Genomic DNA, 17987 nt, shown 5'->3' on the forward strand with positions numbered 1-17987 from the left:
TGAGGCCTCATGAAACACTGAGACTGACAACGACTAATGTCATTATGCCATTACATAAGCAGCATCTGGACAGTGTTATTTTAGCATCCCGATCATCAGTCTTACTAAGAGAAAGTAAGGTTATAAACAAAACCAGATAATCTAAAGAATACGGACAGAAAATTCTCTATCAATTACTGTAGAAAAGAACAAATTTGGGAAAGCTTAAAAGCAGTACCACAACACCTGAATTCATATTGGAGTTTACTGCACATTTGACAGCACAATAAACTATAAAAATTACTTGTAAATAGTCACTTGTTCTGTTTATAAGTACACATAAAGTACATATTAGTATTTTCCAAAGTAGTTTGTGCAAACGTTAGAGGATGACTGCAACAGAGCAAAAGATTTAGTCTCCTAAATATAACTCAAAAATATCACATTGCCTAAAAACTGTTACTGAAAAATTACTTTAAGTAGCATCCTTAACATACATAAAAACGTGACCTACAAAATCAATTATGAACCGTCCTAAAATGGTCATGAAATACTTACAACCAGAAGAATTTATTCCACAAACACCTTCATTTAATGCATATAAGCACATAATACATTACAAGATACCTGAAGATCTGCATTGATTTCCATGTAATGTCTTTTCATACTAAAAGCAGATATGATAGCTAAAGTTTTTTCTACCTGACAATGCAATTAAGGGCTGAAAATCATTTATTTAGTTGCTGAAAATAATACAAATTCAGTATTTTAAGGTTTGTTATGGAAGTATTCTTCTTGCCCAAAGCAACGAATTTAGTATCTGAAACACCAAGGAACAGAAGAAAGGCATGATTTAAGAATCTGTCTACTGATGTATATCACTCTTGAAAAAATAATTTAGTGCTACTGCCAAAACTAGGACTGCCCACAAAACCACAAACTGAGTATTTACAAAATGCCTGCTTAAAGGCCTGTCCTGTGTTGATTTATGCATAGGAAGAAACTTGACCACTGAAATAAAACCACTGCCAAGAAAAGCAGTATTTTGTCAGGTTGGTGTGTTTCAGTTCTACATTTAATGATTTGTCTTTTCCCAAACTAGTTTTACCTTAAAAAGCCTTCAAGGTGTCACACATGAACTATGTATGCTGGACTGCAGTAAGGATGCAATTCATCTCACCCAATCCCACTCTACAGAAGAGTTTTTATAAAGCAGCAAGAAACTGAGATTTTATTCATATGAACTCACACAACTTCACCACCATTAGCTTCATTCAGTATACGAGGCTGTCAGGATAAAATAACCAATATTAATTGTTAGGAAAGTTATCAAATTTGAAAAGATTCTTAGAAATGTTTCATTATTTTATTATTGGGCATCTGCCTTAGTTTAGAGTTAGTTAAGAAACAATTCACCATCCAGTGAAAATTCTAACTGCTTACATTACTGGAGCTTTTGAGCACAACACTATGAGAAGATAGGATCAAAATACAGTTCTGTTCACCTAAACATGCAAGTGCAAAAATCTAGTCCTGAATTACTGAAGTTCAAGGATATCTGACAGTCTTGTTTAAAACATGTCTAATGCTTAACTTGCAAGTGGACTTAGAAGTGAGGGGTAAGATATGCCTCCATAGGGCTCCAAATAGTAAGAAATGGAAAACTATATATATAGACTACTCCAAAGGACCAAACTCTTAGAACAAAAACTATGTTGTGATGGCATTCCTGAAGCTATAAACATCATTGCTTTTTTGCAATGTGCCTTCTTACTTTCTTGCTCTCATCTGTCTTACAGCTTTTGATCCAAGTCCACTACAATCCCTGCTGTTGAAGCATCTCCCCTGCTTTAGCAGTTGACATTTTATGTTGATAATTACTCAACATACTTAAGAGCAGTGCTTCTGCAAGAAAAACTAAAGGAAAGCAAAACAACATCTAGAAATAATTCCTGAAAAGACTATGAGATTCAAAGGAAAACTATTTAACATTCTAAGTCTTACATTAAAAAACCAGCAAGCATTCAGAAATCGAAACTGATGAATTCTCAGGAAACAGTCCCTTACACATTCAAAAAGGGGTTTTCCTTGGAGGGAAGTGGGAAAGGATGTCCAAAAATCTCAATTCCCTCTTTAAACTACCAATAAGAAGAGAAATAAGTTTAAGGCTGGTATTGCAGCTATTGTTTTACTAAGTACAATAACCACCCAACACTATTTCACAGTGTTACTACATAAGTTAATTCGTCCACCAAAACTAGGACTACAACTCCTACATATTTTTGGTCTCTGTTTTGGACACATAGAAACTATTTTAATGCACTAAATCCAAAACACTAAGTTCATGACACAAATCAAAGCAGGTCTTGGAACAGGAATTACTTTTGTAGAATGCCTCTGACTGAGATTCAACAATGTAAATCGAAGCAAGTCATCCATAACTGGATAATAACCATTGCACATTTGAGTAATTAATGTATTATTGGCACTCATTTTCTATTTTAAAAATATTTGTGCTGTTGCAAAATAAATCATCATCATCAAGCTCCTCTTTCAGCCAGAAGAATGTATGCAAAATAAAAATTAGCAAAATACTACTGGAAAATTAGTTTCCCAATTAAGCTACTGTGAAATCAGAATGCATGTAAATTATTAAGCTATAAAAGCACATTTCAACTAACTAACTTTTAGAAAGGAAGGGAAAAACCCGAACCAATATGAAAGCAGTTATTCATAATTTATCTAGTAGAGATCACACAAATAGATTAATAAATTGTTTAGGCATCATCAGGCTGCCTATCAGATTAACAATCAATGCAATCAAATTTTTAATGTTCATCAAAATGCTTCAGGAAAATAAATCCTGTCACAGAAAATATTTTATCATCTGTAATAAAATCAAGTAACTGCTAGCTGCATTAAACTTGATTACAAGATGTTTTTCAAAAGTAGTTATAATTTTAAAAAATCCAAGTTTATTGACTTAGGGAAAGGACACAGATAGAAACTTTCAAGAGAAAAGCCTAATACTGCAGCCTTACATGAGAGGGTCCAATTCTGGTTGCTATTGCACTTACCATTTATCTTCCTGTTTTAGATTGACCGGTAAAAAGTGATAGGATATAAATGAAGAAAGCTTACTTTTCAAAGCTTTTAAGAAACAAAAATAATGATTAGAAACAATTATTATTGTCCTGCTAAATACACTGTTGACAGAAGAATTTAATATGTTGTAAGTATAATGCCAGAAGAGTTTATCAAGACTTGATACAGGTAAAAAAACTATCCAACAGTATCAAAAAATGCAATTCTCACCAAGAGTCAACTTTTAATTTCTGAAAATAGAGAATAAATTTCTCAGTACATTTACAGTGGTAATCTGAGAGTAGTGCAAGATGGAATCTGTTCACAGTAAACAAGTATTAGTAAGAACAAATAAAAATTAATTAGTTGTATAAGAAATTCTAAGTTGAAATCAGATTTCATGTGTCATTTTGCAATCTCCAGAAAAGGCTTACAGTTTTTCTCTGCTGCAAACTGCAAAGGCTTTTTTAATTCCCATTCACACTATATAACTACAGCTATCTAAAAACATCTTTAAACAAGCATCTATAAAACGCTTAGTCACACAGCTGCCCTGATTAGAAACTGTTGCTAAAGAAAGTAAACTCATCACTCACCAGTTTGTTTCAATTTTTCCTCTTTTAAAGTTTAAAGAGCATTAGAAGTAAAACCTAAATCAAGACATAACCAGAATACTAAAGACTAGTCTTGAGAATACATCTTTTAATGTATTATTGTATATGCCACTTCAATTTCATATGATGATTAAAAAACAACACCTGTACTCTATAGTCCTTCATATTTAAGTTAGAAAGCTTTTGGTAGGGCTGTTACTGCAAAACTACATCTATATATTCTTGCAGTGTATTAATTAGGTCCAGATGAACACACAATTTCAGTAATGCATGAGAGTAGGAAGGCTACACTTTTCTAAAGCAGTCTTCCACCTTTTCCCTCCAAAAAAATTGATGTATAAAAGCCATAAAAATTATGTATAGTGATTGAAGTAGTTTCCATTTGAACCACCCTTCTTCCCTTTTAATCCTACATTTTTGCCAAGTCCAGCACAACAACTTTAACAGTTTCTATTCATGTAGAGTTTGGAATTTAAAAATGTAGACAGGCAACAAGGATGGACAAACTGGTAAGCAATTTAAGCACAGACACTAAATACACTTATCTCAAGACAGATGTAAGAATAAACCAGTAAAGGCTGTGGTGGCCAACATTATCTAGTTTTCCCCACTCCAAGCTGCAGAATACAGGCCACAGCTTCCCAACAGCAATGCAATGTGAGGGATCTACTGCCATTCCAGGGCTGTGGCTTGGCTCCCCAGCTTGCTACTACTGCAGCTCTCTGCAGCAAGAAGCACGGATCTCACAGAGGAGCCAGGAGGTTTTAACAAATAGCTTACAGGGTCAGAAAGTCAGACAACTCCAAAAGATGCTGCATCAGGATATTACAGTGATATGAAATTTCACATTTGGCACTACAGAAGCCATCAATAAGTGCTATTTCTAAATTACATGAGACAACTGTAACATGCTACTTCCCCAATTATGCTTAATAATATTTGGAACACACTAAAGGACAGTATGAGTTCTGAATCCTTGGTCTTCATTTCTCTGAAGAAAAGATGTGCTGAAACCAGTTTTAACAGTGAGAATATATGGAAATAAATTACCATCTACTTTTGGATGTGAGTCCCTCAAGACACAATGAGCAAAAACAAATTAGACCTGTTAACAAAATCAAAGGAACTATTTTCCTTCCTCCCCATCTTTACTAAAAACACTAAGGGGCAGACAAGGGGGAAAATGTCCATTTAGATGCTGATAAGAGGAAATTATTTATTTTCTAACATCGCTCAGGATGTCTCAGAACATATATAATAAATTCTTTGCAACCCTACAGAAAATTTCATGGTATAGAATGTAAACCAGGTTTTTCTTCCTGAAAGAAAGATAACCAGAAACTAGCAGTTCATTTCTCATTGATGTATGAAGTTGCACCTGTGAAGGGGAGCAAAATCCCCTCCTGCAGACTACAGTTGTTTTAATAATATAAAAGAGCATTGCGTGAATTGCTTATTCATTATTTCCTCACTAGGAATAGCTGTTATAGTAAAAGGCATGCTACTCAAGAGAAACGAAAGCATTTGCAACACAGTTTGCATTCACTGAATTGATCTGGTTGGTAGAAAAAAAGTCATACCCTTTGACCAAAAAAATTTAGAATCTGACTCCTCTGATAGCGCCATTTTATTAGTCCTGCAGGACGAGTCTTCAGAGGCAGAGCGTACCTAAATTACTAATATAAATAATATACAGATTATAGCGAGGACAAATTTTCCCTCATGATTATAATCTTTCAGTCTCCTTTAGTAATGATTTGGATGTTCTCCTCATCTAGTTTTACACAGGGTCAAAAGGGAAAGTGATTTTAGGCTCCATACGAAATTATTATTGCCCTTTTTGTTTCTGAAAACTTTCTTAGTAAGTTAAGAATAGATCAAAACCAGTAATTCAAACAGGCCTAGCAGCATTAACTGGCTTAAAATTTAAACCTTCAGGCAGAGTAGGGCACATCAGGATGGGTGATTCCTATCACCTCCCGCTTAGAAAAACTATTTTACTGAAATATTTCAATTCCCAAGTAAAAAAATTAGTATCTGAACACCTTCACTTGATGGAAGTGTTACATCACTAGCTTGTTGGAAAAATAAGAGTGAAGTCATCATACAAAAGAGTAACTACACTATTGAATATGTAGCAATTCACTCAGGGGAACAGTGAAATACTGAAATGAAATCAGCCAACAAGAAGATAGCCGTTCAGTAACTAGTATAAAAATAATGTAATGAAAAAATTCTTTTGCGATTTGGATTTTGACCGTAGAATTGTACTTACATTGTCCATAAAATTTGGCTTAAATCCCCCCTCCTGCTGTCGTCGTAATTCCTCCTGTTCCCTCTGGCGCAGCATCTCTTCTTCCCGACGTCTGTGCTCTTCTTCATGTCTAGAGTATTTTTCAAAATTATGTCAGCTTAGTCTTTTGACCTGTTCAGGCTTGCACTCAGCCTCAGAGGTAAGATCAAGCATATAAACAAAACTAGCCATTATTTATTTTTTACACAGTGCAAGGCACTAATCTACTCAACTTGATGAGTTTGAGTACTTTTAAAGTTTTGGGGATTTTTTTTTTCTGGAATACAAGTAATTTCAATACCAATATATTCTATACCTACTCTTCCAGCTATATATCAGTAAACAGTCTAAAATATTCCAGTTTTTAAGAAGCCACTATGGATTAGAACATTTCAACAGTGCCAAAAGACAAAATTTTTAATTCTGAGATGTGCTTGTGCTGCCTTTTTTATCTTATTGACATTTATTGTGATGTTTGACAAAAAGTATAAATCAATATGATGAGACTATGACTATTTTCTTAAACTTTAGAAGAGGCATTAAAACAATTATTTGCATGAATCAAATTCTAAAAGAAAAATTATTTTCAACATATTAGAATATCAAGTGAAAAAACTTCCAAAATCCCATGTCAGACTATAAGATTGCAATGCTATGATTCTACATGCAGATCGCCTGCCCATAAAATTTGGAAGCATGTTCCTATCTATTACAGCAATGCTTTGGTCATGTTAAAATAAATATGAAACAAAATAAGAAGCTAAGACATTTCTATGCTATTTAGGCATCCCAGAAATTTACAACAAAATTAGCAGACCTAAAATAAGTGAAAAAAAATCAAGCAACATTCAAAAACAATCTCTTATATTGCATTATTATTATCAGAAACATCATACATTATGCTTTTGAGAAGCAACTTTAGCTAACATATCTAAATTCATGCAGACCTACAGTGGCTGCACACCACACCCCTGCACAGTAGAAGACAAAATACCTCAGTTGTATCTGCTTGCGTTTTTGAAGTTCTTGGTTTCGAAGTTCTTCCAAGCGCCTCAATTCTTCCTGACGACGCATGAGATCTAACAGGATTAAAAGTGCATTTAAATATAAAAGCTGTCAATCAACCATGTGGCAACACAAAATTTGTTATTACTGTCAGATTACAGTTCAAATATTCAAGTTTTTAAACCAAATTTTCAATGCATTTAACTCATCTATTTCCATAAAGCTAAGTCTAGTACTTGAAAGAAACAGTGCATCTGTGGCTTACAAACACAGAAAAGTACAAAATGGGCAAAGCCCCCAGAGCAGGTTATAGAAACAGAAGTTTAAGTTCTCAAAGAAAAGGAAAAAAGCCTCTCTCAATCCCTTAAATCACATCCTGGTTTTACATCTAGGACAGCGCATCAATTTTCTCTCAACGTTTTATACTGCTAAAGTCACGCTACTAAGAAAACGAGTACAATATTTATGGACTTTTTTGCTCTCCACTATCTACTGCAGACCCCTGCATGGCACACATCAGAGCAAGAGAAATCATATGAACTTCAGGTGCATGAAGGAAGTCTGAACCTCCATGAAGATCTATCATGACTCTGCTTACTCCAACTTACAAATGACTAGACTTTTAATCCCACAAAAAAGGCACAGCCATAGCCTCCTATGAAGCACTTAAAATGTCCTTAAAAAGCAGGGCATAACTCACAGTAATTACTTTTGCTGACCAGTCACATTATTGATTTCTGCCTGGAAATCTATGCTTTCTTCAATGAATAATAATTTTACCATTTGTTAGAAAGCAGGTTTTTTTTTATTTTTTAACTACATAGGATATTGGCCACATGATACTATTTATAGAAATCACAAGTAACTTTTTTCCATACTATCCATTACATGCCTTTCATGCTTTAGTTCAATTGTTCTGCACATTTTCTCTATGCATTTATTCACTATACTAATTAAAATATCTTTTTAGTTATGCAAATCACTTTCCTCAAACTTGTACACAACACTGTCCACTATGGGAAAATAAGCTTCCTTTTTAGTTCTTTGTTCTTCCAAATCTATACAGCATTCCCTATTTCTTGTGCACACAGGACTATGATTTCCTACTTTCTCTCTACCACTATCATTTACTGTCCTTTGTTCTTAAGGTGCAGCACTCTACTTTTCTCATTGTTCTCCTAATTTTTCTCCACAGCACAGTTTATTGCCTTTCCTGATATTGTGAGTATGTTAAAAGTTCAACATAGCAAATTATGATTCAGTATCATCGGACAAGTGCCGAATCTTGGAAGAAAGCCTTACTAAGCCAGATGAAAACATAGATATAGAGGCTCAAACTCTGCACAAGAGCCATTCATGTTAAAACATCTGTAATGATGGTAATTCTTGATTGACAGGCCCTTTCTCTGAGCAGAAAAAATCTGCATTAAAGCAACTGTGGGAAAAAAAGAAAACAAACAGAGAGCATTGTTATTAGCCTCTGCACTTTCTTGTGCTTATAAGAAGACAAGGGCTTTGTTTTACCTTCAACCTTCTAACATAGCAGAAGGTGAAGGTGTTCTCTCACTTCAGAAGTTAATCCTACAAGCTGGAATATCAACTCCACTAAGACTTTTAAGCAATTTTAACTGCTGGTTTTTCTAAAGATAGAAAATTCTAAAAATGAAAACTAAATGCCAAGCTTCCATATAATTGATACAAAAAATAAGCTTCTGGTTAAATTCAGTCACATCTTCCAGTATTTTCATAATCTATTTAACCATCATTAGAAGAGAATATTTACAATTGTTTGATGCATACCACCAGTACATAGATCAGACACACCATGCAATTTACTTACATAGAAACACGCATTCTGCTTTACAAATTACTTCTGACTCAGTCTGTCAAAATATGACACTTCAAAGCGAAAAACTGCACATATCAAAAGAATTAAATCTACATTCAGAATTAATACCACACCACAAAAACCTGAGTACTCAAACCAACATGTTCTAGAGTTCCAGCCCTACTAGCTCTCATGGAGCAGTTTCAACACAACCTTCACCTGGCTAGAGAATATGGACCAGAAAGCTCATCCTTCCTGTCTTCTTTTTAACTCTTACACAACTAAAACATGACATTTCTATTTTATTTCATATTTCATAATTACTTCAATACATCTTCAAATTTGACTTAATGCACCAGGGATACAAAACTATTAATTCTAGGTTCTGGTGCCTTAAAAACTTCATTGCATCTTTCTACACAATCCTGTGATGTGTGGATGGCATGGGACAGAGAGAGAAATGGCAAGTGTTTCTCACAGCAGCGTGTGAGAACTTCCAGGGAGTTGTAAAGATGTGATAACTTGTTAAGTATAAACAATCTGCAAGTGGTGTTCTTCTACTTCATCTTCCTGTTCTTCTCTAGGGTGGTGTGTGAGGAAGGTGCTTTTGTTAACTAGCCACTCAAATAGAATGTATCGTATCTATATAAACCTTGTGGTTCTCTTGAATAAAGCCTTCTTTTGCTCTTTCTACAATACTGCCTCTCGCCTGTTCCTGTGTCATTCTTGGTGCAAGAATGACAGTGATGCAATCACAGGATTGCAATCCTGTCATGCAATTAATATAATCAATATTCTTGGCACCTTCAGAACAACAAGAGGAAGATATCTTTGAAAATAAATACAACTGAAAAAACCACCTTATTTTCATGCATACTGAAGCTGAAGAATTGAGAAGATTAAAATAGAAGAAATACTCACTAATCTCTAGAGCTTTGAAAATTAAATGTTGGCCGGTAACCAAGAAGAAACCTAACTATCTAACAAAATTCTGGGTTATCTGATACCAAAGAGGTACTCTCCTAACCAAACAGAGAGGGTGAAAGCCCTCCTCCTACACTAAAAGAAACTTATTTTCTCACTGGAATAGTAGCTCCACATGCTTTAATGTTTTAGCAGCTCTCTAATGAAAGGAATAATTCTCTCTTTTTCATATAAAATTGGCATTTAACAAATATTCAAAAAGCAGAATATCTTTTCCTTCATATTGTCCTTAAAAGAAACCCTAATATCCAAAAACATACCAAAGAGGTTTTCCCATGTTTTACCATTTTTTTCTATCTTAATGAAGAGGCCATTGTAATCTTGTCTCAGTTTAACACATAATTAAGACATGAATTTAAGACAAAGTATTCTCTAACCTTGCCCTCAAGTCCAGGCAACAGGTGAATAAATTCAAAGGAAATTAAAGAGAATGAGTTCTAGAACTGGACTATTAGCACTGTTGTATATTAACAATCAGTAAGTCAACAGTAGATTTTTCCAACCTGTATCTTAAGCACTGAAGCACCTTTACAAATCTCAGTCACGCATACACACAAAATTACAATGTGTGTCCAGCTGCCGAGGGAGGGCTGCACTGTGCATTGTCAGCAGCATTCCTGGATCCTATTAACATGCACATTCCTCACCTCTAATATACACCTGTGCTTAGAAGGGAAAGCAATGCTTCAACAGTTTTTCTTGGAAAATAAACCAAGAAACAGTTGTCATTTCAGGTGCTGCAGCAACTATCTGGCATTTCAAAACAGTTTTCTATGTTATTACGCCCTGTATAAGACCTTATGCTTTTCATGTTATTATATAGGCAAGCTTTTATGTTATTATCTTCTGCATAAGACCTTCTGCTCTGTACAAGACCTTACAAAAACAGCACAGCTCCACACTGGAAGCACATGTGCCTGTTCAGGACAAACAGGCTAAGTAAACTTTTTACTGAAGATAAATTTAGGAAGTGAAGAAAACAGACAATCACCTCTTTATTAGATTCTTAATTAATTTTTGCAAATCATCAAGGAATATGCACAGAGAATTATTCCTTCCTTTTTCTCAGTTAAATGCATTTAATTAAATGGTGATCAGCAAAAGGTCCAAGTATACAGCTCAATAGGCTACACAAAAAAAAAAACCATCTGTGACAAAACAAATTCAATATTGGTAGATGATCTGGTTTTACCTTGCCTCATCAGCATTAGCTGATGCTCATGTCTAGCTGCTTCCATTTCTGCCTCAAGTTTCTCTTTGGCTTCTCTAATGTTCCTGTCAACCTGTTCACGCTGCTGCTTTTCCATCTCATCAAGAGCCTTCCACCGTGAAGCATACTCAAACTCAAATGTTCCAGGCTGAGCAAAGCGTGGAGGCTGTTCTCTTTCCCTAATAAAAATTTTGCAGTAAAAACGTACAGGACACATTTAGATCAACAGCTGTAACAGCCACAGAATGTATACACAATCACTTCAAGCGCAGATCTCACTTTTTTATCAACCTGTCCAGATGACTACATTCTAAACCAGACAAAACTTAAATCAGACATTAAGTAAAAAGACACTTTTCCAAAAATTGCCCAAATAAAGATTCAATTTATTTAATTTTAAGATAAAAACTAAGCTGCAACACTAGATTAACAGTGTTCAGCCTTCTAAACCAAGCAGCCAATTCACTAAACCAGTTATTTAAATAAATATCAATGCTTACTAGACAGCCCAGAATATTAGCCGGAATCTGTAACCATTAAAATGAGCCCACATTTCCCGTTCTAACACTAATATCAGACCTAGCGGTGACAAATTTTTAAGAAGTGGTATTCTACAGTTTCAAAATAAACATTTTAGATTCAAGCAACATGAATGGCAAATTACGATATTAAAATTAGTATTTTCAGATTAGGGGACTTCTATCTCATGATTGAGATTCACTTTCTCATGTCATGTTCAAAGTTTTACCTCAGCTGTGGAAGCTGCAAAGATTTACATGCCAGGGAAGCTGCAAACAGTTCAAGGGCTATTCAGAGAACATAAAGATCTGTGGGTATCCAAAATCTCTGTAGGATTAGACCATACCCCTAATCCATAAAAGACAATCGTTTGTTGGCAACAAGCTCCTACTGACTGCAGCGCAGGCCAAGAATGTCTCTACTACACTGAATGCACAGAATGTTAAACTAACAAGCCAAGTCTGAATTTTACCATGATTAGGAAATTTGAGATGGTCTTGTTTAATCCTTTGACACAAAACAGCAGGACATACAAAAGCACTACTTCCTGCTACACAAATTCAAAAGTAAAAATCAGTGTATATTTACAAAGGTAGCTAAGCATGTAAATAATATTTTATAAAAAAAAGGCTAACCACAACTTACTTGTGGTACTGTTGTGTTTTTTGCATTAGCTTCTCAGGGAGTCCATCCTCATCATCAAATTGCTCCATTGGTTCTACAACAACAGGTCGAGGTGTTCTGGAAAACATTTTCAATTTAATAACTGAATCATTAAAGAAGCAGTTATAACTTATTTTAGCATTTTGAAGAACACTCCAGAAAGCTAACACGTAACTCCTGTGTCTTGTCTTAAATCACAGAATTTTAAAAATTACCTTCAGAAAAGAATTGCTTTTATGCTCAAATCCAGCTATTCTGCCTAGAAATCACAACTTACTTGACACAGTTCTGTTTACTTTTTTTAAAATACCAAAGCCATTTACCAATAATTACAAAATATTTAGGAAGCAACTACCTTTCTGTTTCTATCAGTGAGGCACCACAGAGGCCATGATTGTACTGGGAAAGCAACAAACCCAAAAGAGAGCAGCACAAACTATTCATATTTCTACTGACTTCTACAACTTAGTTCTGCAAGTTACTCTAGAACTGAAAACAGCTTGAAAATTTGGTGTTAATATTACAGCAATAATTAGAAAAACATTTCCACTTAAGTTATTTAAAATCCATTCTTTGAACAACCACACACTCACAAATTAGAATCCTGACTGAAAAGCTGAAAACAACTTCCTGGATATGTTGGCAAGCATGAGCCAAAGAGAGCAATGTAAAAACTCTGAATTGTGTAAAAAGCTCTTTGCATCAGTCTTGGGAGCAGAGCTTACAAAACACGGAGCACTAGAGACATGATTTTCAAAACACCAGCACTCGTTTATTGTGTTCCATGCCTTTATTTCACTTTGCAGATCTTCCCCTACTGACCCAGTCCCTAACCAGGAAAACAAAAAAAAAAACCACCAAACAAAACCAATGACCCCCAATATATTTTACTCTGTGCATCAAGTTCACATTAAAAAGATTAAGTCCAGAATCAAAGATCACAACTCAACTGTTTTTTCTGATGCCATCTGCATGGCAATTGCTGTCAGCTCCGCTATTTAAATGCAACTGAACTGTGGTGCTAACAAGTTAAGATGTAAAACACTAATGTTTTGAATGTCTAGTTTTGATACATTTAAACAGGAACTGAAACACATTCTGATGAGGCAGAGTTTTCAGCTAAAAAAGGTAAAACTTTAGACGCTGAAGCAAAACATCAAAGTAGATTAGCAACAGATTCATGCTAATTACCTTACAACTGTGCATTAGAGAACATGGCACCTAAGCAAGAAAACGATTAAGTGTTTTTTATTCACTCAGGACATGGTTAGATGGTCATTTCAATTCAACTGATCTATCCAGCTGGCAAAACAAGAATACCTTCCCCTCATGTCCCAGCTTCTTTTTCCCTGCCACATCTCTTATGCCAAGAATAGCACCAATGTAACACTGAACTATATTACTTCCCTTGTTTGGCTCACCACTCTTCCATTCAGTTACTAATGCCAAGAAAACCCAGGGAACAAGAACAAATTGCTGGCTTCTCCAGGTAACAGTAAAGATGTATTCAGATTAAATTTACTATGTAACCATCAAGTCAGTTCAGTAGCACACAAGATTTGGGAGTTCCAGACCCCTTACTGACAGGCCAACTCCTGGCAACATTCCTCCTGCCTTATTCTCTGCTGGACCTGACACCAGCAAGCACCTTCCTGTGCTTGAGCAGCCTGCAATGGACCCCCATACAAATGAACGCTTTTCTGTTGCTTTAGCAAGCACAAGTGGCTTATGGAAGTGTCATGAAATTCAAGAATAGCACAGCCAGGGCAAGAACTCCAAGCCCAATTCAACGGCAGCAAGTTTTCATGCTGTGAAACCACAGCCTAATTTTCCCAATGAGAATCACAGAAAAAAAAAGAAATCATAAATATGTATCATTTCACACCGTTTTTAAGAAAGCATTTGAAAATGTCACTTGTGACTGTGTAAAGTGCAGCAATTAACAACTCTCTTTGGCAAGTACAGAAATAGGAGACACAGAAGTGCTGCTATTTGCAAGCTTGCTTGTCCTTGAAATAGATTGTTTTCCAAACATCACTAGTATATATATCAACCTCTTCAGAATCTCAGTCTTCATTTTAAAACAGCGAGAAAATCCTGGCCTTACAAGCCACAGATAATTTTTGGGATATAAACACTTTCTTTAATCTACAGAAATATCAGCAATGTCGTGCACTGATTTGTTAAGAAACAAAGGAATATTATTTTGCCACTGTTACTAGGATCAGAAAGAGTGCAACCAATGAAAATAAAGTCTCAACAGAAAATGCCTTATTATATAGAGAAGGAAAACTAGTATTACATATGAACAAGAAAAAACGAGAATTTTGCTCTCAGACTCTCATATGGTAATAAGAAGTCTTATGAACAGTAAGCAGAGAAAGATGGTTTTCTTTAAAAAAAAATCAGGAGTATTTGTGGTATTTATGCAAAACACTTAAATTTCTAATCTCATGGCTTTCAGAATCTGAAAACAAAATAAGAACTACCATGAGTGCAATTTTTGCTCACATCGGGAAGATCTACTCAGAACTTCAAACAAAAACCTGTGAACTTACGTTGTAAGCAAGAATGCCCCATCACTGCATCTTTCTAGAGCTTTCCGTGCTGGAGGTTTTGCAGCAAACTCTACAAAACCTTTCCCTGTAGCTCTGCCACGATCATCTACTACAACAACCGCTCTTTCCACGGGCCCGAATTGCGAGAATGCTTGTTCCAGCAGCTCATTGGAAACCACGGGCGACAGATTCTTCACGGTTAAGGCAGCTCCATGGGTAGCAAATCGAATTCGAAGTGGTCTGCTCTTCAAAATAGTACCATCAAGTTCTGCCTTTGCTATTTCAGCCAAGGTCCTAGATTCCTTTATAGAGATAAAAAATATTTTATACCTTTTCTTTTCAAAGACAGCAAGTATCACTTTTGTGGTGTCCCGTCCCCGTCCCCCCCCCCCCCCCCCCCCCGGAAAAATGGCAAAGTTGTTTTCCTTCACTTGAGCATATTGGCACCAGGATCATTCAACTTGTTTCCTCCAACCAAAAAACCAAGCCAACAACAAACAAATCAACAAAGTCTCTGTCCTCTGACTGAAACAAAAAATGCATTCATTACCCCTTATGGTTTATTCTAAAAACAACACAGATGCAAATTTTTTGTTGCTCATTAGAGGATTTAACAGATTCTCATTATGATGCTACTGCTCTATAAAGGTTTTGAGTAGAGTTGGAAAGTTGATTTCCACGTCTACCTACTCAAATGTTTATATTCTGCATCGATGGCTCCCAGCAGCAGGAAATGGTACTCAAACTTTACACTACAGGATCTAAGGTATTTTGGGTTGGGTTTTTGTTTGCCTTTTAAATAAATGAAAATATCGCACTTGCTCTTAATGGATGTCCAATTCAAATTTCATCAACAAATGGTGAAATTACCTTCTTTGCTCTTCTATTCATTTGTCTCACATTAATGGGCTTTCTGCACCCACACTGTAAATCAACATTGATTTATCCACAGTGTAAATCAACAACTACCTTTTTTCTCACTTTAATAATCTTCACCAGGTTGGATACCTGCAATCTCCGACATTTAAGGAAATTCTTTATATATTTCTTTACACTTCAACTGGCTAGTCAAGCTGTTAAAATATATATATATATATATTCCCTAAATGTAATGGAAAAGGGAAGTTCATGTAAAAACTCCATCTAATTTCTATTACACACAAAAATGAGTAATGAGATGTAAGTATATCTCACTTCCTCCATAAAATTGCTATTTCAGGCCGGGGAATTCTCAGGGTAAAAGATGCATGGCAGAATGCCACAAGTATTTTAAGATGACAACCAAAAAGTAAAAAAACTCTAACCAGTAAAATATATGGAAAAATGAATAGACACCTAAAGCACTCTGAAGCTATTCTCAGAATGATACAAATCTGTGCATTTTAAACAGAGCAATCAAGAAAACTAATCTCGCATACAAAATTACCATTTAAATACAGTATCATAAACTTTTCGAATGATTCGGTTTTTTGCATGCTTAACTCGAGCATGTTTAATCAAATACTGTATTACCCTAAAAATCTAGTCTTTTCTGGGCACAAGTAATTTAAACAACCCGCGGTCCGCAACCTTTTCAATTCCGTGATTTTATGTTCCGTGTTCACGAGGTGCGAGCGGCTGTATTTCGAAACAATCCTGTCCATTATTTAAAATTAACTGTATTAAGTGCCATGGGGCGAGGGGGCTGGGAAGGCTCCTCTGAACGCAGGGGTCTGGCTTGGATGTGTAGAGGCGAACGGGGAGGGGAAAGAAGGAAGAAGAGGCGGGGGGACCTGCGCTAGCAGCGAGGAGGAAGAGAGGCAGATGCTGCCTTTTTTTACACCCGCCGAAATGGAGGGGAAGGGGGCGGGGGGCAAGGGACCGAAGCCTCTCGGTTTCAGAGACAGCCCCAGAGGCCCACCCGGATCCTCACCAGGCGGATGAAGCCGAAGCCACGGTCCCGATTGATGAAGACCTCGCTGGGCTCCCCGTAGCGCTCGAAAAGGCGCTTGAAATCCTCCTCGGTGATATCAGTAGGCAGATTCCCCACGAACAGCCGGCAACGCTGCGTGTAGCTCTTCTCGCCAGGTTTGAGAAAGCTCTTGATATCGATGGTGAACCCAACCTCCTGCTCCTCATCTCCGCCGCCTTCTTTGCTCGGCACCAGAGCCATGGCCGCCGCCGCCTCACTCTCCGCTTCTAGGCCGCGCAATCCTTTCAGATTGCCGCCGCCGCCCCCCACCATGCCCAACGGCACCGCTGGGGAACTGTTTTCGATCCGCACTTGCTTCAAATTCCTATTCGCGGCCATATCCGCTCCTTCCTCGCGGGTTCTCCCTCGGGGGACGCGGAACCCTGCTCAGCAGCCCTCGCCTCCGACCCTCAGCCAATTCAAAATGGCGCCGCCGCCAGCCCCGGCGAGTGGTGCCGTCCCCGCGGGAAGCCCCGCCCCGGCCCCGCTCCCCCTCACGGCCGCGCCGCCGCCCCTCCTCAGCTCCGGCGCACGGCAGAGCCTGCCCCGAACCCTCAGGGAGCCGTCTTTCCCCCACTGGAGACAGATGGGAGTCCGCGGCTGCGCGGCCGTGTTGTGTTAGAGCAGTGGTCTCCTCAGCGCGTCCCCAGGCCGAGGAGCCCCTCGCTGGGGTCTCTTCCGAGGGAAAGGCAGGCGGGCGGGATGCCCTGGGGGTGTCTGGTCGCTGCGGCAGAGGGAGGCAGGCGTGACACAAGAGACGCTGAGGCGGAGGCGAAGGGGACAGCCGAGAGAGTCACAAAAACCACAGAATCAATCAGGTTGGAAAACACCTCTTGAGGTCATCGAATCCAACCTGTGGCTGAACGCCGCCATGTCGACCAGACCACGGCACTGAGTGCCATGTCCAGTCTTTCCTTAAACACCTCCAGGGAAAGAAATTCCTCCACCACGCTGGGCAGCCCATTCCAATGTCTAATTACCCTTTCTGTGAAGAGATTTTTCCTGGTGTCCAACCTAAACCTGTCCTGATGCAGCTCGAGGCTATGTCCTCTTGTCCTATGACCTGTTGCCTGGGAGAAGAGGCCGACGCCAACCTGGTTGCACCCTTGTGTCAGGCAGTTTTAGAGAGTAATGAGGTTTCCCTCGAGATTCTTTTTCTGCAGGCTAAACAACCCCAGCTCCCTCAGCTGCTCCTCACAGGACTGATTCTCCAGACCTTTCTCCAGCAGCGTTGCCCTTCTCTGGACTAGTTCCATCGTCTCAGTGTCATTTCTGAATTGAGAAGCCCAAAACTTGACA

At 37.6% G+C, this 17987-nt stretch overlaps 1 protein-coding gene across 11 annotated transcripts in view; it reads right to left on the reverse strand.

Moving 5' to 3' along the window:
• Positions 1 to 17127, reverse strand: part of PSPC1 (paraspeckle component 1) — a 57842-nt gene extending 40715 nt beyond the window's left edge. For 7 of the 11 annotated variants that reach the window (XR_009485346.1, XR_009485344.1, XR_009485343.1 and 4 more), the window contains exons 1-6: positions 16650 to 17127; positions 14738 to 15039; positions 12162 to 12257; positions 10980 to 11176; positions 6965 to 7049; positions 5953 to 6061 (exon numbers count right to left, since the gene is read on the reverse strand). Coding sequence is in view for 2 of the 11 variants with exons in the window: in XM_059838683.1 (XP_059694666.1) it covers positions 5953 to 6061; positions 6965 to 7049; positions 10980 to 11176; positions 12162 to 12257; positions 14738 to 15039; positions 16650 to 17027 (1167 nt within the window). In the remaining 9 variants the exon portion in view is untranslated. The remainder of the gene's footprint in view (positions 1 to 5952; positions 6062 to 6964; positions 7050 to 10979; positions 11177 to 12161; positions 12258 to 14737; positions 15040 to 16649) is intronic. The other 4 variants (XR_009485349.1, XR_009485347.1, XR_009485350.1 and 1 more) reach the window with 1 other exon arrangement.
• Positions 17128 to 17987: the final 860 nt, after the last annotated feature.

Source organism: Haemorhous mexicanus, chromosome 2, assembly GCF_027477595.1.
Source record: "Haemorhous mexicanus isolate bHaeMex1 chromosome 2, bHaeMex1.pri, whole genome shotgun sequence".
NCBI lineage: Eukaryota > Metazoa > Chordata > Aves > Passeriformes > Fringillidae > Haemorhous > Haemorhous mexicanus.